Source organism: Molothrus ater, chromosome 8 (assembly GCF_012460135.2).
Source record: "Molothrus ater isolate BHLD 08-10-18 breed brown headed cowbird chromosome 8, BPBGC_Mater_1.1, whole genome shotgun sequence".
Lineage (NCBI taxonomy): Eukaryota > Metazoa > Chordata > Aves > Passeriformes > Icteridae > Molothrus > Molothrus ater.
In genome coordinates this window covers 22,019,998-22,043,834 of record NC_050485.2, presented here as the reverse complement: position 1 = coordinate 22,043,834, position 23,837 = coordinate 22,019,998, and the positions used below count along the sequence as shown (strand labels likewise).

General features: G+C 55.6%; 1 protein-coding gene across 2 annotated transcripts in view; it reads right to left on the bottom strand.

Annotated features, from left to right (window-relative positions):
- SLIT1 (slit guidance ligand 1) overlaps positions 1–23,636 on the bottom strand; it is a 60,664-nt gene extending 37,028 nt beyond the window's left edge. For both annotated transcript variants that reach the window (XR_004980447.1, XM_036385636.1), the window contains exons 1-4: positions 23,324–23,636; positions 11,211–11,282; positions 10,856–10,927; positions 10,135–10,206 (exon numbers count right to left, since the gene is read on the bottom strand). Coding sequence is in view for 1 of the 2 variants with exons in the window: in XM_036385636.1 (XP_036241529.1) it covers positions 10,135–10,206; positions 10,856–10,927; positions 11,211–11,282; positions 23,324–23,526 (419 nt within the window). In the remaining variant the exon portion in view is untranslated. The remainder of the gene's footprint in view (positions 1–10,134; positions 10,207–10,855; positions 10,928–11,210; positions 11,283–23,323) is intronic.
- Between the last annotated feature and the right edge of the window lie 201 nt (positions 23,637–23,837).

The window sequence follows — 23,837 nt, the reverse complement described above, 5'->3', positions numbered from 1 at the left end:
CTCGGAGCAGCCGCCCTGCTGCAGGAGAACCAGGCAGCTGCTCTGCTGTAGCATCCCAGCTCCCAGCCCCAAGCTCCTTACCAGCGGCCCCAGGCTGGGGTTGGGGTTGCGGGGGTGTTTCCCAGTCCAGGATGCCCATCTGGAACCCATTAGGCACCTTTAATCCTCCTCATCCATTCTGGTGCTGTCTGAGCTCCCCCCTACCAACACACACAAACGCTGCCATTCAAGCAGTTAATTTAAACAAATTCTGCCCAGCCGCCACATCGAGAAGCGATGAAAAAGCCAAACGAAGCTGCTCAAAGCCAAGGGGAGAATGGGAAAAAAAAAAAAAAAGAAAGAAAGAAAACCAAAAGAAAAAGAAAACCACTCAGCACGGCGGGGCTGATACCCAGAAAGACCAGCTGCATCCTCCCGTCCCAGCCAGCCCCAGTCCTCCCCTCTCACAGGCAATCAGATACCATGCAGGCTGTGTAATTGGATGGCAAAGGATAGAGAGAGACATCTTAAAGCTTGGGTCTAATCTCATTAGCACCCGGCTGCGGGGATGCTGTGAAATCGTAGGATGCAGGAATGAGCAACATGCTGAGCCCGTGGGGAGGAGAACAAGCGAGCTGGAGCAGGACGACAACACCGGGAGGTGGAAATGCCTCCGGTCAGACAGCGAGAGCTGGAAACACTGCTGAGTCCTGGGAATGCAGCCAGCCCCCTTGCTTGATCCTCACTTCCTTGCTCCTGTTTACCCCACAAGCACAGATCGCCACTCCTGTTATGTGGCCCCAACTTTATCCCTATGATTGGTAATTAATGGTGTAGCCCAGGGGTTAAATACCTACCCCCCATCCCACACCCATTTTGCATTTCCACTATTCTTGCCTCGGACCAGCACACTGCTGCATTTTTTGCTGGGTATGTGCTGGTCCATGGCAAGAAGAATCACCAGACCACAGGCAAATATCCCAAAAAGGTGCCATGGTGAGGTCAATTTCAACACTCCTCTCCAGGCCCCTGTTGCCACTGCAAGTCTCTGTCATAGAGTGACCAGCCTGGGAAAAAGTATCCTAGATGGGGTGAAGTGGAGGGGATGAAGTATCCACCTATCTATGGGGCTCCTAGGTGGACAAAAGTCCCTTTGAGTGTCATACCAGGGATGGGAAGGTATGGGGAGACACAGGTTCAGAATTCCCAGGTCCCTTTCCCAGTTCTGCCATGGGAGGGGTCTGGGGGTGGAGAACTTCCCAGCTTCGGGACGGGAGACACTTTTTGAGAGCTATTCCTGTGCTTTCCACATTTAGTACTCTGTCCATGCAACATAGCTAACACCTCTCCCTCCTTTCTCCTTAGAATCCCAAAATTACCATTTCCCAAACACTCAAGTGGATGGTCAAGCTCTTTCTGGCTGCACCTCCCAGGGAAACATCTCTCCTCCAGCCCCAGGGCCTGCAGAAAGTCTGTGCCAATTTTCCTCTTCAAGCAGCTCTGCCTCAAATGCCATCCCTCACTGGAGGGGCAGCGAGGACCAGACAGGGAGAAGGAGGTCACGGTGAGGAAACCATTCTAAACCATCCCTGCCATTTCCTGCCTCCCAGTTTAGAGGAAAAAAAGACAGCAGGATGTCTTCAGTTACCAACAGCTCCCTTGGGAGCAGTAAAAATTAATCCAGCTTTTCCTATCCTGAAGGGAAATACAGATACAAATGAGAACAAAAGCCTCTGTGGGCAAAGGGGGGTGCAACAACCATGGAAGGGCCGTGGAAGGCAGCTGGTAAGACCCCCTAATCCATACCCTGCTTAGCTCTGGCAGGGCAGTGGGAGTCCCAGCCACAGAAGTCTGCGTCTCACTGGTTAAGTGAGGATAAGCCTGAGATGATAATTAATTTAACACAGATGAGAATCAGGAAAGTGAATCCCCACCTCCCCAAACCCATCCCCAACACACTGCCAGCAGGGTTCCCTTGCACATGGATGTCAGTTGGCACACACAGTTGGCACAATGGGCTCACCAAACCAGGACTCCCTCAGCTTATCCCTGCAGGCAGGGCACACCTTCCCCTTGGCAATGCCAAGGAGCCCTGCTGCACCAGGAAAGCCCCTAGGTGTGCAAAGGGGCATCTTTTCCACTTACACTCATCTGTTTGGCCCTTACAGGACTTCAGCATAGAGAACTTTACCTGTCTGCAGCATTGGATAAAGCATCCCAGTGCTCCAGGCAGCCCGCTTGGGCAAGAAGTTGGAGCCCACCAAGCCCAACTGCTGGTGTTGGGGTTGCAGGCTGTGTGGTCCAGCACCAATGCCAAAAGCACCACAGGTCCCTTGGGAGCAGAAGAGAAAGAGCACGGCACAGGGACCCTGTTAGGAGCAGTGCTGGAAACTGCTGACAGCTTGTTTTCATTGCAGCCCCAGCATGAGAGAGGAGGGGTTGCAGCACCCAGCCGCAGGAAGATCAGCCAGCAAAGGCAGGTTAATTACCTGGCTCTGCACATTCACACGTCTGTGGGATGCACATGCAGTGGTACCAAGTTATAACTTAGCCTCAAATCACTGCATAGGACTTTTTTCTTTCACATTCTGGAATTCAAATTACCAGAGGCTAATTCTGCTCACGATTCTTTAATATCACTTTGAACTCTTCTACTATTTGAACTGTGAAAACAGGAGGAAGGAAATGCCTTTATGCTGTGCTCAAAATGGATGGACAAAGGCATCAGCTCTTCCAAGTGCTCTTTTAACTCTTTCAGGGGACCAAAGGTGGCCAAAGGCTCAATGTGGGACAATGCAGGCAATGAGCTGTGAGGCAGGCAGGGAATAAATAATTCCTGTGTTTTAATAGCTGTGTAATTAGCACTGCTGCTCAGCTTTAGGAAGACTTGATTTTTCATTGCTTTTTCCCATGAGTTGCAAATTCCCATTTGCCAGTGCACCACTGGGAAGCTGGACAGGGATGCTCTGCATGATGCCATGTGGAGGAGAGGACTTTGCTGAAAGAGGCAGGGGCTGAAAGCTGCACCTCACCACACACAGACTTTCGCTTTAATAACATTACAAAACCCAAATCCAAGCCTGCACCCAAAGCAAGACAGAGGGTGAGCCCAGCAGAACCAGTGGCCAAGGAGAGAGCCCCGGGAGTGGGGCTTGACCCTGTGCATTGCCAGGGAAACCCTGGAAGCGTCTCAAGAGCCAGAAAACTGGAGCCGGCCGCGAGTCAGGAGCACAACGGGGTGCATGGAGGGAATGGGGCAGATTATCTCCAGGCAGCCGTCTGGCAATGCCCGCTCCTGGCAGCCCCGGCTCGCTGGCAGGATAATGGCACAGAACAGAGCCAGGGCGTCCCTGAGCAGGGCTTGCACCACCACCCCAGTGGGACAGGGCCCAGGCTGGTGGGAAGCAATCAGGGAGGCTGCTCGTCTGCAGGTTGGGCCATGGCTGCTACCCTCACCCCAGCACTCCTGTGCCTCTGGAGACTGCGGGTCAAGTCCCAAAATGCTTATGGAAATGCTCAAGAATGTGTTTAATTTGTGAGGCTTTGAGGTTGTCTGCACTCAGGATCCTCCAGGGAATCTTGCCCTCCCGCCCAAAAAAGCTGAGATCTGTGGCACATTAATGATGGACGAAGAAGAGCAGCAGGCAGTGAGCAGCTCCCTGCACAGGGGTGCTCCTTTCCAGCAGGGTTACCCCACACAAAGCCCCAGAAGTAAGAATCTGTAAGAATGCTGTCCCCATGGGCCAGAAGCACAAGGACGTATCAGCCTGCCTCAGCTTGGCCCTCCTGCAGCCCCCTGAGCCCTGCCAAGGCTGGGGTGCCAGGAGCAGCCCCTCAGCGCCTGGCAGCCCGCCGGGGAGGGGGCTGGCCGCCCGCCCGCCTGGCAGCATCCTTCCCTAGGTAACCTCCCCACCTATTAGTGGCACATTTGTTTCCCTGCGTTTCCTTAGAGCTGTCACCAGCCACACTGACTCTTTGTTCCCGGGGCCTGCAGAGAGGCCTCCCTTCCCCTTCCCCCCAGCTGGTGTGGGGGGGTGTCTTGCAGCACACAGGCCCCACAGCTCCCCCCTCCCCCCAGCTCCAGGGGTAAACACGCTGCCCCTCCTCATTGGTATTCGGGGGGACACATCCCAGCCTGGCCCCCCCAGCCCTGCTCTGTCCCCAACAGAAGGAGCTTTGTTGGGGAGTGCGATGGGGTGCGGCACCCGGAGTCCAAAACGTGGGCATGGTGACAGCGGGGACACTTGGCCCTCACCCGGCAAGGGGAGGGGGATGCTGCTAGAGGGGGAGCTGGGACAAAATGAGGGATGCTGGGGAAGGGGAAGCAGGGAGGTTTGCTCCAGGAAAGCTGCTCTCTGCTCTGACCTTGGCACTTTGCTCTTGGACCACAGACCTCTGCACAGAGCATCAGCACATACGCATTTGTGCAAAGAGCAAAGGGCCACGTGCCCAGGGAGCCAAAGCAACCCTGCTCCAGCAGGGGAAGGTGAAAACACAAGGCTGTGCCCACAGGCCCCTTCCCACACAGCAGCTGCAGGCTCCTGGGTGCTTGCTGAGCTCCAGAACCAGCACAAACCTTGCTGGAGGGAGTGAACCTCAACCAAATCCCCAACAAGACTGACTGTGGGACATGGGGGTGGGTGTCTGGCACAGGAGAGCCAGGGCACAGCCAGAGCCAGCCCACCACAGTGACAGCATTTCCAGGGAGCCAACCAGCAGGCAGGCACCAAATATCCCTCACTAAATTGAAAATGGGGCTCAGGCAAGTCTCCCCCACTGGGAGGGAGCAAAGCTGTGGCACATGCACTCCCCAGAGAGCGTCCCCACCTGGTACCACACCTCCCACCTGGCACCAGCATCACTACCCACTGTGGGGGCACGGGACCGCTCCTTTATCCAGCCATCACCAAGAACACATTTTTTCCTCTATCCCTGCCTTCCCTCTCTGGGGGCTTTCCTGGTGCAGCCCCAAGAGGAACGGTCACTAGTACAGTCTCGCAAGCAACACCTCCCACGCGCAGCCAGCCCCATCTGAGCGGGGCCTGTTTTGTTATTCCTTTCTCTGACAGCTCCTTTTTCACTTGTCACCCTGTTTTGCTACTACTCAGCTCACAGCTTCCTCTGGCATGGTTGTGATCCTCTCCTTCTTGAAGGATGTCATTTGCATTTTCTCAAGTTATTTAGCAGGCCTCCATTTTTCTCTGCTGCTTTTCTAAAGGCAATTAGGGCTGGGTTTAGCCAAATGCAGGGGTGGTGTGAGGAACCTGCCCCAGGGCTTGCCATAATATCACCTCTCCTAACCAGGCAGCACACCCAGCTGTGGTGCTCTCTGCCACTCAGCTCAAAACTCCCTTTAAATAGCCCTGAATCCGCGGTGGGTCTGGACCATCCCCTGGTCCCTCTGTCAGCTCCCAGACAGAGGCAGCCATAGAGCATCACTATTCCTCTGCAGGCTCTGGCCATAGAAGAGTCTCATGGGAGCATGACAATCCCCCCAGCTCCTACAACATTTCACATGTCCCCGGCTCAGAAAGTCACCAGCCCTGATTGAGATGTTAATGCTGTTTCTAGGGAGCCCCTGCCCTTGCAGACTGAGAGCAGCACGGCAGCCCTTCCCCCTGGGCTTGGCTGCCAGCTAAGATGTGGCACCATCTCCTTCACCATTTTAGCTGGCACGGATCTGACAGAAACTGACAGTCTGTGGCCCCTGTCCTAAATCTCCCTCCTTCTGGAGACAAGACTTTTTTCCCCCTACTCCCTGCTCACTCTCTCTCAGCTCCCATTCTGCCTGAGCAAGGAGCAGCTACTGCAGCTTTTGAGGGAAACCACTGGGCAACCACTCCCATGGGGATGCATCCATCTGGGATTGCGACTCCCCTGCAGGAGCTACTCCCCAGAGCTCCTCACAGCCAAGCACCCACTGCTCCTCTCCTCCCTCGCATCAGCTCGGCTTCCCTTGGAGAAAACTATTTATTTATAGCCATCCTGGCTGCCTTTAGCACATTTCAACAGCCCACGTCTTTGCCTCCCTGATGATGCGCCCACAGCATTTCTGTCCTCACCCTGCTGCTACAGCCATTCCAGACTCCTCTCTCCTCCTTGCATCCCCAATCCAGAACCCCCAAGGGACTTAGAAACAGCTTCAGGAGGAGGTTTTAAGGGGAGCTGAGCAGAGAAGGGAGAGAGTGTTACAAAACTCCTATCTCATCCTTCCCCCCCACAAGGAAGCAGAGAGAAACTCTGCTTGCTTTTTCTGTTGGGGGCTGTTGGGAAAAAAACCCCAACTCCTGCCAGCTTGGGAGAGAGGGTGAAAGAAGATCTACCAGCATCCCCTTGGCTCCTGGTGTGCATCAGGGCTGTACTGGAGCACCACTGCTGATGTGTACGGCTGTGGCACACTGGGGACCAACACCAGGCACTGCAATAGAAGAGGTCACCTTCTTGCCTGGGTAATCCTCACTGGAAGGAAAGATCCATCTTTTTATCACCCCTCCCCTTCGCAGGAGATGTGCTCTTCCCCAGTGAGCTGCTGGGGGACCCTGGCTTTCCCCCTTGAGCCCACAAAGCTTTGTTCTTCCGTCCAGTGCTGACAGTTTAATTAAACCCAGTTTGAGAACAGGTCACTGAGGTCAGGCGCTCTCCAGCGAAACCTCAGCTCAGCACCACTTCCAGCCACCAGGACTGCTTAATGAGTTATCCACACATAAATAAAGGAGACATGCAGGGAGTCCCCTTGCCTCCTGGCCCCACTGCCAAGGACCACCCCCACTATCTCAGACTGAAATGGGCTCTGGGCAGGCGTCAGCTCAATATTTCCAAATTCCAAGGGGAAAACATTCCTCTCCAGGCGTCTCACCTCCCCCATGCCCTCATTTGAGGTTTGCTTCCCGTTGGCCCTTTGCTGCCATTCCCCAGTTTATTTAAGCCCTGACGGATCAGGTTTAACTCCAACCCTTTCCATTATCCCGATGCACAAATGCTCTTTACAGCCAACTTCCATGTAACTAATTGTAGCTTGAGCCGGGCTGGGAGACCACAAAGTACCACAAGAGTACGTGGCTCTGACACTCAGGAGGGGCACAAAGAGCTCTCCATCCCAACCTGAACCTCAGGGAGTCCTCCTGTGCTCCTGAAAAATTTTCATCAGGTTCAGCAGGAAAGGTACAGTGGGAAACTGCTCTGTGGGTATCACATACCCCTAATTCAACAGACTTGTCTTCGTCTTCTGTGTAACTGATGTGCTGAGAAAGATCCATCAAGACTATGCCTAGAAAAGGCTAGAGCACCCAGGCCAGCACCCAAGGGCCCATCTAAGTAACCCCCAGCAGCTCCTACAATCCACCCCTGGCTTTCTGCTTCAGCTGCCACCAGACAGCCTTATTTCCCAACCAAACAGATCTCAGCCTGACTCATTCAGTCACTTTTTGTTAATTCAAGACCTGCCAGTACAATGGTGTGAGGACATGAGGAGCTAGCAAGGACTCCTGAACTCGAGAAGCATGCCATGGGTGGCTGCAGTCAGCAGGTCAAGGGGAAGCCTGTTTGTTGGAAGTGATCTGGAGATCAGGGTTTGCAAGAAAATGGTGCTGGTAAGAGCCTTGTTTTCCCAGACCAGCACAGGTCCTGGCCTGTTTCTGGGCAGGGAAAGGGTCTTGAGCAGTGGGGCCACCCCAGATCCATTTCAGCAGTTAAACAAGTGCAAAGCCCAGTGGGGAGGCTCCAATTTCGCTCAAGGAGAGCTGATTTCAATTTAGCTTAAACCTGTTCCCCACTGACTCGTATCCCTGTAGCCTGACCCGGGTTTGCAGCAATTTAAGAGTGTCCTTATGACCTCCCGCACTGGCTGGCCTAGCTCTGGTCCAGATCCCACCTCCTGCTGAGTCAGCATGTGTGTCTAGACAAGCCACCCAGAGCACCCCCTGAGCACCTCAGTAACCAGCAGTCCCAAGGAGAGGGAGCAGCAGGTCCTCTGGCACATGGGCTCTGTTGCACAAATGCAGAACTTAAGGATCTGCCAGGACACTGGCTCCTGGTTTCCCTCTGGGCAGACCCCAGTGCTGCACCCCTACTCTCATTAATGTGTGTGGGGGAACCTGCTGCAGAGGAGGCTGGAGGGTGGCTCAGTGTGTCCCCTGTCCCCAGTCCCACTGCTCATCACAGGGACCCTCTGCTCCAAGCACACATCAAAGCTCCCCAAACGTGGCACCAGCTATAGTCAAGGAGCTGCAAAATCTGAGCCTGTGCACACAGCCCTAGATTGAACAAGAAAAGCTCCAAGTGCTTTTCCCAGGCATCCTGTATCCAGTATCCAGGCAGTTTGCCACGGCAGAAATGACCAGAAAACAACTTCAAAACAGGGTGGGAGGGAAAAGGTTTGAAATAACCCCCACATTGCAGTAAGCAGTAAACAACAGGAGGAGGCTGAAATGCACCTGAACATGAGGTGGCTGCAAGGAACACCTTGCATAGACCTCTTAAACCCTCAGGTTGTGTACAGCCCCCTGCACACCGTGGCACAGTCCTGGCTCCACATGAGTCTGGCAGCTGTGTAGGGGCACTCTGTATTTGTAGGAGACACACATGCTGCTCTTCTGCATCTCCACAATGAATTGTTAGGGTTTGCTTGTTGAAAGAGCCTGGTATTAAAATCTAGAGAAGATTAAAAAGGAAACAGCAATATTTGTAAAATTATTCTCTGGCCTGTGTTTCTGTTATGCAATGGGTGGCTGGAGGAGGATGGGCCCTTGCTGGCGCCATGATATGGCACAGCTGAGCTCAACAAATGCCATTTGATAATTAATGGAACGCCTGTGCTATCAGCTGCCATTACCTAGGCCCATCTTTGGCACCTGTCCACCACTTCACACATCCCATACTGGCAACCCACACAGCGTTTTAACCCTTCATTACCCACCCCAGGCTGGACTCTGGGACTGACTCCCTGGCACTGTTGGAAGAAAGTGGTTCAGCCACAGCCTGACAGCACAGGCAGGGCTGCCTGGCCCGAACATGGCCATGCTGTCCTGGGAATGTCTCAGCACATACAGTTATTTCATCCATTCCTGCCTTGCCTCAGCAGGGACCTGGCATCCTCACGTCACAGCTGATCAATGGAGATACAAGATGCTGCAAGCAGAAAGCTTGTGTCCTGGCAACCATCACCCCAATCCACAGGGTATAAGCTGCTTCTCTGAGTGATGGAGAGCACCCAGCCCCAGTCTGCCACGCACCCTCTGCTCCTCACAGCACCCTTCCCAATGTATGTAGTGCCTGACATAGCTGAGAGCCTGTAAACACTTTGTTTGAACAATGCTGGCACTGCTGAAAGCACCATTGCCTGAGCAAAACAGCCCCAGGCAAGGGAAACCCAATATGGAACAGAGAATATTTATCAAAACCCCAGCAGCCCTCCCCAAGCAGCCTGCTGCCGCACAGAGGGAGGAGGAGCAGAGAGATCTGTGGAGCTGGGGCTTGCACAGCAAGAGACAGGCCCTGGAGTTGTTTCTGCAGGTGCAGAGGGACAGGCAGGGATGGGGACACGTAGAGCAATGCGAGAAGAGGTCAGCAGGCATGAAGGGCTGAATCTGCCCTGGGCAGGGCTCCCCCCTCCTTCTCCAGACACCTACAGAAAAGCAGCTCTTGAGCAGGGTTGTGGGGCTCTCTGTGCCCCATGGAGGTCTCTGGAAAGTTACCTCTATGACCCTCCTTTCATGAGAACCTGGGCTAGTGTGTAAGGGAGCCCCTGCTCCAAAGCCTGTGACCCACACCCAGGGAGGAGGCTGAGGCGCTCTCAGCACCTCTCCACCTGACACTGTGCAGGCACAGCTCAACTCTGCAATGCCAGACCCAGCCCAGACTGCCAGCACCTCATCCCATATCCCCATGTGTTACAAGGCATCCTTAACACTGCCAGTCTGAGGTCCCTGGCAAGTCACAGCCCATTTCCCACCTTGCTGCATACTCAGCTCATATAGAAATAGGGAGCATTCCCCTGCCAGAGCCCTCACTGGGACAACACACCTGTAACCACCAGCACACCCCCCCCAGGAGCAGCACCCTCCCGAGGCATCAGTATCCCTCCAAACCCCATGGCAGTCCCCCAGGTGAGCCCACAGCAGTCCCCAGGGGAGCCCTGCGGGCACAGGGGGCACTTACAGCCGCGACAGCGCCTGGTTGTTCTGGAAGAGAAGCTCGGGCAGGGTGTGCAGCTGGTTGCGGTTCAGCCGTCTGCAGGGACAGAAGAAAAGGGTCAGGGTTGGGAGTACAAAGCAATGACCCCATCTGCAGCCCAGCTGGATGCACCACGCAGAGCTGGGCACTTTGGCTCACTCAGAGAGGCCAACAGAGCAGAGCATCCCACCTGGCAAGGACAGCCCCATCCTTCTCACAACAATCCCAGGCAGGGACAACCACGGGGCACTAATAGGCCCACTCACAATGTTGTAATTACATGCAGAGAGGACTCCAAGCTGTTAACTGCTGACTGCTGCTTAACTGCGCTCTTAACCTGCTGCTCGCTCAGCTCCTCATATTTGCTCGAGCAGCTTGGGATTTTTAAACTGCTGAGCTATTTTACTGAGTGCTGGACCAGAACTTACAGCTCCCTTGCCAACACACAGGACACAGCTGATACAGCAAAAGTCATTTGTGTTTAACCTGCTCCTAACTTCAAAAGCATCAGAAAGGACTCTTAAGATCTATAGAAACAGAAATAGGTGTGCTTCCCAAACTGTAAAATACCACTGCCACACAGAAGAGAAGCTGTTTGAAGTCAGGCAGCACCGGTACATTAGGGTTTAAGGAAAAAAGGAAAGGATGCTCACTGCAATAAATCCAGCAGCCCCACACCAACCTCCCTCCATGACCAGACACTCACAGCCGCTCAAGCTCCTTCATGTCATCAAATGCCCCACGCTCCACCACGCTGATCTGGTTTTCCATCAGCTGCCTGCAGAGAGAAGGGGTCAGCTTTCTGCAAAAGTGGTCCCCAGTGCCCCCATTGCTTCTTTTGACCCAGGGTACCTCACTCCCATTATCCCCTCAACACAACCCAGACCCTTCCCACTCTCTCCCAGCTGGAAATCCACCAGGCTCAGCCCAACACAATACCCTCCAGCCCTGCTGGCTGAGGCTCACAGAAAGAGGCCAACTCCAGCAGCCCTAGGAGGGGCCACAAACCAAGCACAATATCCACCAAGGTGGGGGCATCTGGCCCTTTATCAGGAACTCACAGGACACGGAGCTGCTTCAGCCCGGCAAAGTCATTCTTGTTGATTCGTGTTATGTTGTTGCCGTTGAGCTCCCTGCGGAGAGAAGAGGAAGAAATTAGCAAGGAAGCACTCAAGAGGTGGCCAAGCACTGGGCCTCCCCAGTAGCTCCCCAAAAACGGCAGGCAGGGCCCAAAGGACCGTAGGGGCTGGTGCAACTCTGTGGCCCTTCACCAGGAATGGCCCCTGGCCCCAGAGAGGACCCTCAATGACCAGCAGTGCTGGGCACACAGAAGTCTGGCTGCCTGTGGCTGGCATCTTTCATGGACCATAAGGCAACGAGAGGAAGGGGCTCTCTGGCTCCTCCCTGTTCCCGTTCCAGATGCCCCCCCCCCGGGATGCATGTCACCCCCTTCTGCAAATGTAGCTAACACCTGCTAGGGTCATCCCAAATGCATCTAGAGTTGTTTAGAGAAGGCGAGGGTAACAAGAAACAAACAAAAGTCCCCAGAACAGCAGGATCCCTGCAAATACCCAGCTGCAAGACACTTACAAGTGTAAGTGACACTTACATGATAATGGCTCCTGCCACTATCGTTGCATCACAACCGGTTCAGTGCACAGCCATTTCACACCTTCTACCTGGAGAATAAGCCACACTCAGGTTTCACCTGCCAAGAGAAGCTTGCACAGGACAAGCTGCTTTGTGGCATCACTCTCTCCTTCAAAAGCCCTGGGTGAGCATAGGGACAGGCAATGCAGCCAGAAAGAAGATGCCGCCCCTCCTTGCTCATTCTGCTGGTGGAAATAAGGGGTACCTACACCCACCCATGGCCTCGGTCCTGCCCAGGCTCTGCTGAGCACCAGGACAATGTGTCCCACTCCTGGACACACAGGACCTCTGCTCCCAGCCTGCTGGTTACTCCTTCCCCAGCTCTCCTCAGCCATGCTCTCCAGCACGCTCCTACTAGGATTATCCTGCTTTAAAATACATCAAGCCAGAAGCTGCAGAGATTTGCACCTCGCAGTCAGCTTTGCAGTGCTTTTCTGCATTACAGGGTGTGATTACTGTGGGAAAAGCAGGACCATCAGCCCTGGGACCCACAGTCTGCAGAGCTGGGGATCTCTGTGCAGCCCCCTATTGCAGGAGACATCACAAAGCATGGCAGCATTTGCTTCTCGCCATCAGCCAACCTGCCCAAGGCATGTGCTGGGCATGGAAGGTGCCTACACCAAGGCAGAGCCCAGGGAGGGCTCCCGTGCCGGAGACCCACTGCCTGCACTGAACACAGACACAAAAAACAAAGGGAAAACAAATAAACTACAGGAGGAGAAGTCGGTCAAGTGAAGGATGAGCTGCAGCAGCCAGGGAAGGAAAGAGACAGGAAAGTGCCACCATGGAGCAGCTTGGGGTGCTCGGGCAGCACCGGGGGGGGGGGGGTCTGTAACTTCCTGAGCCCTGACAGCGGGAGCAGGGAGCAGGAATGCCTCATGTCACATGGCTGGCTGAATACACAGTCCATCATTCCCATCCAGAGCCAAAGCTCCCCTCCACCGGGCTCTGCAGCCGTGCGAGGGGCCAAGGTCAGCGGCGGGCTGGCCTCGGGGCCGCCGAGCAGCGTGTAGGGCCAGCGGGTGCAGGCAGCGCAGCCGCGCACCCCGGGGTGCTGCCATTGTCCTGCTGGAACGGCTGATAATGGCTAATGAGTTCCAGCTCGCCATTATAGCCCCGTAATTACAGCGCTATTCAGCCCCGCGATTGCCGGGCTCCTGCCATTATCCAGCCGTGTGCGCCGCGTCGGGAAGGAGGCTGGGAGAGCAGCGTTACTAGGACACAGATGAATGCGAGCCGGAATGAATAGAGGTTCCTCAGCCCCAGTGATTAAACTGAAACCCACAATTGGGCTCTGCAGCCCCACGGCTCCCAGTCCGACCGGCTCGCAGAGAGCACAGCGGGCTGCCGGGGACGGGTCTCCAAATCAGAAGGAGGTGACCCCCTCAGTGGGAGCAAAAGCCGTAGTCAGTCAGGCTGTAAATCCCAGGCACTAAGCTCTGGGGTGTGTCACACGTTTTAGGGACATTTGTCACCACAAAGGGGGTCGTTTGGCATGTACAGCTGTGTGCCCACCTCCCGATGGACCACAGCCCCGGCGTCAGCTAAGGGCAGGGAGAAATCATGGCTTCAGGAGTGGTTTTCTCCAAATGTCCTAAAGGTTCCTTGGCAAAGAAGATTGCCTGGAAGATCCCCAGGGCCAGGCTGGGGACCAAGCTGGAGGTAATGGCACCCATTCGAGCTCCTGTGAGGAAGGGTTCCCAGCAGGACTCCCATGTCACCTTCCTTTAAACATACCTAACGTCACTCTGGCTGTGCAGCCAGAGTACAATTACGGTACAATGTGTAACTGGAAATTGAGACATCTCCAGTACTGCAGAGGGACAGAGCAGAGAGGCTTGATTTAGAACTGCCCAACCTGAAAGCCAGGACTTAGACCCCAGCCTGCAAAGCCCAGGGTGGTGCTGTCCTCAGAGCACCAGCATCCCAGAGCCTTAGCCAGAAGCAGAGCACAGGCAAAGCATGGAAACATGAAGAAACACCAAAGAGCCACGGAAGCCCCACACTAAACATGGCCAGTCCCTGCACATGCCAAAACCAGGCTCTGCCCTCTCTCCAAGGCATCTGCTGGGACAGTGCCCAAAGACTGGAACACCAGAAGGCACTGCCAGGACCAGCTACCCTGGGGTCTGCTGCCCACACAGCCCACCCCAGCTTCTGCTCCCTGCATGCCTGCTGAGCATCCTCGGGGAACTTCAGCAGTGGGGCTGGTGGCAATCCCCAAGTGGGGCTGTGTCTCAGGGGCCCCCTGACAGTCCTCCTCCCTCAGGAACTGACTCTCTGTGCTCCCTGACAACTGCTCCCAGCATCCTTCCATGCCTTTGTTCAGGTAAATGATGGCCTTTGCAACCCAGATGGGAACGAACAGCAGGTAAAGCTTATTTGTAAGGATGCCGAGGCAACACTGCCATTTAACTTCATGACATTTTTTCCCCTCTGAACCCCCTTCAGTTCCTCATGGAGATAAATTACAGTCTGCAGTGCCCAGAAAGCTGGATCCCTGCTGCTCAGCTGCTCACCCACTGCCTCCATGCCCTTTCCTAGTGAAGCAAAACACTCTGCCCTGCTCCACACAGCAGAGCTTCAATAAGGACTGATGTGTCTGGGGAGCTGCCCAGCAGATTGGTTGTATTTCTGGACTATGACTTGAAAGCAGAAACACAAGGCATGCTCTTTCCTCGCTAATTCAAAGGATTTAACACCAGAAAGCATCCTCAAGTTCATTCAGGCTGCCTTCCTCTGCCCCCCCAGCACCCCATATCTCACACTGCTGATGGAGAGGCAGCAGATTTTCATTTGCAACCCTCAAGTTTCAGAAACCCCCCTCCCATTCCTCCCTGGGAAGAGGAAAGTCATTAAAACAATCAGTCCCTTTGCTACATTGCTTGTGGATCATCCCACTCCCAGATGGGATGTCTGTGCTGCAGCAGGGTTCGTTAGACTGGATTTGCATAGTCTGGGTTTATATTTGGTTTCTAGCTTTGGATGGCTTATCCATTCCCAGGAGGTCCGATGTGTCTTTTCCCTTTGCAGGGTTTGGAGCTACACTAACTCAGTAACAACCTCAGAGAGCACAAATGCTGAGAGTTAATTTATTAAATACAGCCAACATGAATGATATTTCCCTGGGCACTGATTTATCAGGAGCGGGAAGGAGCAGACAGCGCAGTCCCAGGATCCCTACTCTTGCAAAGCATCAGCTATTCAGCACACATGTGCCTCCTGTCCTTGTGGCTCAGCTCAGCTCTGCTCTCCTGCTGAGGCAGAAATCCTAACTGCTCTGCTCCCTGGAATCCTGCTTTTAAGAATGCAAAGTCTGTGAGATGGATTCCTGCATTTGCACCCACCAGCACCAAAATGTGCCCTGGCCCATCAGGGCGAGCACAGAGCAGGTGCCCACAGCTCTGGGCAGTACTGCAGGGGCTGGTGGAGAAGGATCTGTGCTCCTGTGGTGCTGCTGCTGCCCCTGCCCTGGTGCCCAGTGGGGTTGGTACGTGTATTGTCCATGAGATCTGTCCCTCCCTCGACGATCTTCACTGCTCTGCCTTCCCTGCCCTTGCCTCAGAGCTCTGGCCCCAAAGGGCATGGCTCCCCTCCCAGCAGCTCCATAGCCCTCATCCCAGAGCCCTGACCCCAGCTGGAGCCAGCAGTGCCAGATAATAATCAGGGAAGCAGAGAAATGAAGGCTGGAAGGTCACACACCCCACAGCAGTACCTCTGCCACCCTCCATCAATCCAGGCAGATGCACACACTGCTCCTTCAAGGACAGGCACTGACACTACCCTGTGCCTTATTCCAGCACCATTATCAAAACTCTGACCTGAACCCCTCCCACAGCACATGAACCCCATCTCTGCCTGCTCAAGCCACCATGGTGCAGAGATCTGGCTGCTCCCTTGCCTGTGCAGGCCTCTTTCCCACAGCAATCCCCCAGCCCAAGGGCACAGCTCTCCCTCAGGGCCTCTCTGACTTGCAGGGCTCTGTTTGTGCTCCATTCCACATCTGTGCTTTTGGTGATTGCCTCCCACCAACACTTTCCTCGAGTCCCCAGGCAACAACTTCCTTTCTGTCAGCTCATTCCTCCCATTCACCAAGCCCACTCTGAAACCTCAGCCCGTTCTCCAGCCCTCCTGCATCTCCCCCAGCCTGGTGGCATCTGCAACTGTCAGAAGCAGCTCGTGTCCCATCACACAGACTGCTAATAGAAACATGGATGAGGCTTAGACTCCAGACTGACCCCCGTGCTCAGCACTGGGGACAGAGCAGCTGCAACCTTTCATCCTACACTTTTATTGCATTTTTCAAGTCTTCTCAAGATTTCACCCGTCTACTTGAATATAACTTGGCCCCAGCATAGACTCAAACAAAGAAATGTGGGGCAGAGGCCCTTCCCAGTCCTGCAAGAGCCGGTCCCCTGCAGCACAGCACCACGTTCACCAGCTCTCTGGAGCCCATATGGCCATGGCTGGGTGCTAACTCCATCCCCTCCAATACCAGGGAATTACAGGGTGCTGCTGCCCACTGCTCAGGGAGGGGACACTGGTCACACACACCCTGGGCTGACACAGCTGCACAAGGGGCTCAGCACCTTCTTCTCCTTTTCCATCCCATCCTTGTTCTGACCAGAGCCCTCAAGAAGAGCAAAGGTGCCCAAGGGACACATGGAAGTCCCTTTAGGGTGTCACTCACCCAGCACCAGCCCTACCAGCTGCCTGCTGGTGCCCAACAAACAGAGCCAAGAGCAGCTGTGTGCTGTTGGGGCTCATCTGGGAATCACTGCCCTTAGCCAAAGAGGACCCCAGCCCCAGGCACAGCCATGGCCCCACAGCACAGGAGGCTCTATAGGCTCTTACAAGGCCCTACAGCAGGTTAGCATCACGACAGATCTTTAAGCATTACAAACAGCATCGATCATGCAAGTAACAGTGAGGATCCAAAGGCTTTCTGTTCTCCTAACTTCTCTCTGGGGTTTTCATGCCACAGCCATTAGCTGCTCGCAGTCAGGGAATGCTTTACACACACAGCATTGTGGTGTACCACCTTCAGGTTAAAAATTAATAAATAACCTCCCTGAACCCCAGCGGGAGAGAGAAAAGGCAGCAGGGCATTTCTGTATCACAAGTGTGGAAACTGAGACTCAGCCAAGAGAACAGATTTTCTGGGATACCCACGAAATTTGGCTTTTTATGCTGTGCTGAGTAGCCTGGTGAGGGGCTGCTCTGTAGCTCCTCTGCTTCCCAGGGCAGGGGAGGCTGCCCAGCCCTCAGGCTGCATCCTGCCACTCATTGGATTGAGTTCCACTTTGCATCTCCCCCAGCAAAACCTCTTTGGCTTATCCCTCCTGGAGCTGTTCACACCATGGATGAGAGGACAAGTGCACCTGAACTGCTCAGTTATAGATGCCTACTCAATCCCAGACCAGATGGGTCTCCTGGAGCATCCCATTTGGGATGTAGGGCTTCCTCCAACTAAGAAATATCCAGGACTAGGAGCCTTGCATCTCTCTCACTCTTGGTGCCCAGGGCTGCTCCTTGGCTGCATCACTTTAAAAATTAATCTTCCCTTTTTTCTGATCTTCCTCCTCTAGCAGCCTCTCTCCCCCATAGGACACTTGCCTCTGCTATTTTGAGCAGCAAGTGCATCCAAAATGCATGCTGGGGAAGCAGGCAGTCAGCACAGCCTCAGAGCCTGAATGTAGCAGGGCGGTCTGAGATGATTCTTGTGGGGACAGCCTTGGGCCAACCCCACACCAACACCACGGAGAGGTCCCCTCATCCCACCTCAATTCCTTCTCACTCCCAGCAGTGCCACAGCCCCAAGGACCTGGTTATCCTTACTGCTATCCTTACTGCTCCCATTGCTAATTGGCATCCTGGTGCTGTACAGCAGGAAGCCTCTGCTCCTCTCCTCACTCCTACCACTGCCATCCCTGGCTGTCCCCCCAGTGGGGATAGGGGCCAGCTGCTGGAGCTGGCCTTGGAGCTCCTTGCACTGGAAGCCTGCCAGGGAGCAGTGATCTGGGTCTGAATCCCCTGGATGAGGCCATTTGCTAACACACAACTCTGTGGATTTACTGCTTTTCAGTAAAACACGCACAGAAACGTCTCCTTGCCTCTCAGGTTTTATAAAAGGTTATTTCAGTTGCAATGAAGACCAAGAGGATGCATCTGCAGCACCAAGTACCTCTGGAGTGGGCAGGGAAGCATGAAGGACTCAGAAACAAGACAAAGACTGACTCCCTTGGTTGCCCTCATGCCCGTCCTGCTCCAGTACTCTCCTCCACATCTGCCAGAGAGCAAATCAGAGCAAGGATACAGGAGAAGCCCCTCTTCAGTGGGAGGTCATGGGCTTGTACACCTTTCCCTGGACAGGACACCCGTTCCTGTCCACACCACCCTGGTGATAGCCCAAATCCCTTCTGTTCCCCCAGGCTGCAGGTTCTGCTGCCCTGTGGGGGTCCCTCCTGCATCCTCAGCCTTTTATAGCTGCCTCACTCTTCTGCCACAGGTTTGATAGGAAGCAATGAAGTAGGGGAGAAAGAAACTCAAAGCAAATGCACATCCTGTTGGAGTCCCTTTCTGTAACTGGGCTGTTTCTGTGTGTGCTGCCCTGCACTGGCACCATGGCCACCATGCCCAGCCCACCCTGGGACCTGGGCACAGCAGCAACAGCATTGGAAGGTGCACGTGGGAGACCCACAATTAAAGCTGGAACCAGCTCCCCTTCCTTGCTCCCACCTCAGCAGCAAGGAATTGCTGTTAGCACAATGCATCACTCTGGAGGACCAAAGTGGCAGCACATTTAAGGCAAAAATATCTGTTTTAAAGGATGCAATAAAACAGAGCCAGGGAAGGGTTTATAGGGAAGCAATTGCTGTGTGGGGTGAGAAGTGGTCACCAGAGGCCAATCTGCCTGGCTTTATTGCCTGTTACTGGTGACTTTTCCCAACCAGGGGACAATAGATCCTCCACTATCAGCCTCCACTTCAGTCAATACAAACACGACATAGTTTTTTAAACTAATATTTTTCCAGCATGCAATTCCATAGAGAGTGAGAACGCAGCGTTACCATGGCAATATATAGACAGCATCTGCCTTGGACGTAGCTGAAGGGAGAAATTGGAATAGAATTGCAAATTTCCTCTGTCCAGGAAGGCTCCCAAGGAAGCCACTGCAGTGGGCTGGGCAGGCTACCTTCCCAAGCCATCCTGCATCCTCCCAGTGCCCAGCACTATCTCTCCTGAGAGCTGAGGGCTGCAGGGCGAGCCAAGCACTGCCCTGGCTGGACCAAGGTCCTGCATCCTGCTCCAGAGCTCTGCAGAGCCTGCACGGACCTCTGCAACCAGACTGCTCACTGGGAACTTGCCTGGGCACTTCAGGGAAGGGACAGGTTGACTTCCTCAAGGTGCTTCCTAAGAAGGAGCATTGCCTGAAGCCCCTGAGAGGAGAAGCAGCCCAACAACTGGAGTTGAATGCAGGAGTGCTGCTGTGATACACCAGCCTGGCTGCTGCAAGACATTTTGATTAACTGGTGAGAGGTAGATGCAGGTGAATGGATTAAACATGCTCTGAACAAGAGCTTGCTGCTGGAATTTTGGCAGGGGATGGTTGGGCAGTATGCAAGAGTGCTTCAGGTGCAGCCACCCTGGCATGGGGCTCCCACACCCAAAGGCTGTAACTCAGCACCCCTTCCCTCCACCAATGCAGACAGAGGGATGCCAGGCTGGCTACAGACTGCATGGGCCCCATTTCAGCACAGGCAAACCCCCAAAGTTTGGGAACAAGGCAAACAGAAGCCCCACTAAATGCTGAGGCCAGGGACTCTGCAAAGGAAAAGTCAGAGCCAAGAGGGGTGCAGTGATGGGGACCCCCAAACCCAACTCTGCTGCCTTCCACATGAGGGGAGGGACACAGCACAGCCCCCAGTGGGGGGATATTCAGCTCATCAGAGAGGAGGCAAAAGGGGCAAGTGGGGCAATTCTCAGCTGTCAGCCAACAAATTCAATAGCAGAAAAGAGTGACATGCCATCCCAGACAATTCATCCCCTGCAAGCAAAGAGCTGGGCTGGAAGCTGCCATTTGACAGTGGCAAATTTTCACTGATCCTGCTGGCGTGGGGAGAGCTATCCACCTCCTCAACAAGGCAGTCTGCTCTTCAGAGACACTTTCAAAGGAAAAAAGAAAGAAAAGCAAGCAAATGGGGTAGGGAATCGTGACCTTCTCCCACAACTCTTCTCTGGTGGCTGAGGCTGAGGGGACTCCTGGAAGCAGATAACACTGTAGTGCTGGAGGATTATCACCTTATCCTGCCTACAAAGCCTTCGGGCCTCTGTTGTGCTTGCCAGAAGTGTAGGCAGGAGCACAGACATCTGTAAAAAGTGCCCAGAGACTTTGCTGCTTCCCACCTTGCTCAGCCCTGATCCAGCCAGAGGGCAAGTGCACAACCCCCATTTTTGTTGGGTTGCAGACTAAAAGGCACTTAGGGATCAGTGTGGTGTGCCCTGGTACAAGGGAAGAGGGGTCCTGTGTGTCCCCCCTATGCAATCATCACTCATGGTCCATCCTAGACATATCTGCAGCCCTTACTCTCTACCAACAGCATAGCACCCACCAGGAAGATAATCACAGGGCAAACTGAAGCAGAAGACAAGACAATTTTCCCCCAGCCCATGATTCTCCAAAGTTGCAGTGACTCTGTAAGGCAAGTAATTCCCTGTTCTTCAAAGGAAAAGGCTGTATTGCAAAAGCAACACAGCACAAACCTCATCACAGCATGCTGCTGCCTGAGTCCCCACAATGGCAGTGCCAGCAGGCCTGGCTGCCCTGCCCAGGGGCTTGACCCAAGGGGCTCAGCCAGGTGGGAGGCTGGAGAAAGCCTGGAGGCTCCAAACACCGCACTGGCATGCAACAGGTAAGAAATTCAACAGCAGGGACATCCCTGCTCACTGCCACTGTGGGATGCGTGGTGAGGTTGGCATTGCTCATGCTGTGCATCTCAGCATTTGGGAAAAGAGGTATGCGGTGGGGGGCACTGGTGAGAGGCTGATGACTGCCCACAGAGAGCTGACCCCTGGAGAGAGCAAGTCCTGGCACAGCCCCTGCTGCAGGCTCCCCTGTGGCTGCTGCTGACCTTGCTCCATCGAACACTGAGAAGCTGGAGACTGCAAGGCTGCAGCCTGCTTACAGGGAATTGAAACTCACTTACGAGCTGTTACAGCAGATTTCACTGCTAGGAGATAGACCTGCTCTGCACAGACACCCTCCAGCACCTGCATGGGTGTGCAAAACAGCAGGAAGTAGTTATCCAGCAGACAACACCCACGAGAGAGTAAGCATGTCTAGCTCAGTCCAGACAGGAGATCCGGCATCACCAGCTGCATTAAAATCCAGAAAACCCAATGCTGCTGAATGGCAACAGGCAAGGCAGAACGGGAGACAGCAAGCAGGACCCACCTCCAGAGCAGGAGAGATGCCCTGCCAGAGCAGGAGTGAGACACCCAACAGGGCATCCTCCATTAGCTCACTGCAGCCTTGCTTCATTTGAGCAGTGCTGAGCAAGGGGCTGGATGTGGGCAGAGCTGGGGACCCGATGCCAACCCTCCCCCAGGACCCTGCACCCAGGTGCATGGATGGAGAGCTGATGCCAAGGACCCCATTAAGCTCTCCAAGAGGGAGAAAGGGATAGTGCAGTCTATTCATAAACCTTTCCTCTGCCCTGGGTACAGCAGAAAGGGGGATCCAGTTTCAGACCTCATAAACTTGGTCTATGGGATGGCAACTCACAGCAGCCTGGTTGCCGTGCTGGGTAATAATCATTTGTATGAGGATAATTATGGTGGGAGAAAAGAAAACTCCTCTAAAGTGGTACCCTGCAGAGCTCTTGATGCTGCATGCTGGGTGCAGCTCTGGCAGCTGCCAGGCTCTCTGCAGTCCATGCATGCAGTCCTTGCCTGCAGGGTCTTGGCCCATCTGCAGGCAAAGGGCACAGTCAAACTCCAGGAGCTGCAAACAGCAGGGCACAGGGACAGGAGCACTGTGTGGCTGTCCTGGAACATAGCCTGCAGCTCTGCTGCCCAAGGAGACAGCAGCTCAACACTTCCCTGCACTGCAAGGGGGATGTGGGAGCAGCCTGGCCCCCGGGCCAGACAGCTCCTGTGCCACTATGGTCCACTGCAGCTACTGGGATGGGGCACCTGCTGCTGCTGAGCAGAGGGGACAGGCTGGGGGCAGCCCTGCTCTCCTGCTGTCCCTGCGTGCCAGGAACCTCCTGCCAGCAGCAGGTTGGACACGTTCAGCTCATGCTGCTCTCCCTGCTTGGCCACAGAACCCCAGGCAGGCAGACCTGCCCAGCCAGGCACCAGCAGAGGCCCCCTCCTGCTCGGGGGAGCTCAGCAAGTAACACGGGGCCCACATAGCCAGCTGGACCTTGACTGTGAGAGAAAAACCTTCCTCATGGGGGCCCGGCTAAGAGAGCCAGGGACACCTCCCAGCACCCCTGAGGACGTGGCAAGGGATTTGATGAGCAGTGAGGTGCAGCCACAGGGGACTGGAGAGGATGGGTGATCTGCATGGCTGAAGGCTGATCATGCATGGGGGAATCTCAAGAGGGGCTGGGGCAATGGGACCTGATCCTAAGACGATGTGCAGCACTCCCAGGAGAGCTTCCTGGGGACAAAGGGGTGCTCAGCACAGGTAGGGGCTTGGGGTGACAGGAGCCCTCAGAGAACCCCTGTGGCCGTGTAGCTACCCTGTGACAAGCCACTGGAGGGGTGGCCACACACCTGCCGGGGGTGCCATGGGGCTCACGGACCCACACACACAGTCCGTTCTGGGCTGCCCCAGCGCAAATGCCCCCCCGGAGCAGCCCACTCCCTCGGGCACTGCTGCAACCCCAACCCCGCTGCACATACTTGCACAAAGACTGGCACACGCGGGCTCTTGCATATGCCGGACCCCTTGCACGACCCTCACACAGAGAAAAGGCTACACACACCCCCTGCCCCAGCAGGCTCTCACACACACCCTGCTCTCCACCTCGACGGGCTACTGCACCTCCCTCAGGAAGGGGATGATGCACGTAAACTCACTTAACAGGCCCTTGCACAGGTATCCTCTGGACGGGAATTTACAGACACACAACCCCCGGGCGCAGCGGGACACTGCACATCACCCACCCCACCAGGTTCTTGCACTCGCAGCTTTTGGGCGGCCGATCGTGGCCCCACGGGCATCTGCACACGTTCTGCCCGTAGCCGGCACGGCGGGCGCTTGCACACACCGCAGACAGGCTGCTGCCCACCCCCGCCGCGGACAGCCCCTTCCACACGCATCCCCGGACGGGCTCCCGCACGGACTCCCGAGCTCAGGCTCCGGAGCGCGTTCCGCACCCCCGCGGGGCACTCGCTCCCCACGGGCTTTTGGCCACACGCCCTCGGACGAGCCCCGGCCCCGGCGCCCCGCCGGGCTCCCGCACCCCCGTCGGCGCACGCCCGGCGGCGACGGACAAAGCCCGGCGGTACTCACAGGCGCTCGGTGCCGCGGGGGATGCTGCGGGGCACGGCGCGCAGGGCCGAGCCGTGGCAGTCCACCGTGGTGCCGCTGCAGGCGCACAGCGGCGGGCAGGCGGCGGCGCGGCCCCGGCACAGCGCGGCGCACGCCAGCAGCCAGGCGGCGGCCCGCAGCCCCGCCGGGACCCCCGCCGGCCGCCCGGGGGTCGGGGCCGCCATGGCAGCGGGCAGCAGGGTCAGGCGGTGCGGCCGCCGCGCATCACCGGGGAGAGGAGCGGAGCGCGGCTCGGCTCGGCTCGGCTCGGCGCGGCTCGGCTCGGCTCGGCTGCGGGGCGAGAGCCCCGTCGGCGCACACCCGCCCACCCTCACTGCCGCCCCATCCCGCAGCCCAGGCTCAGCCCCCGCGCTGGCTCCTCCCTCCCGCCCTGCCCGCCCCGACGGGCCCCCCCGCCGCCACCGCGCCCCTCCCCGCGCCCCCGGTACCCGCGGCGGCCGAGGGAGCGGCGGTCCCGGCCGGGCAAGGCACGGGC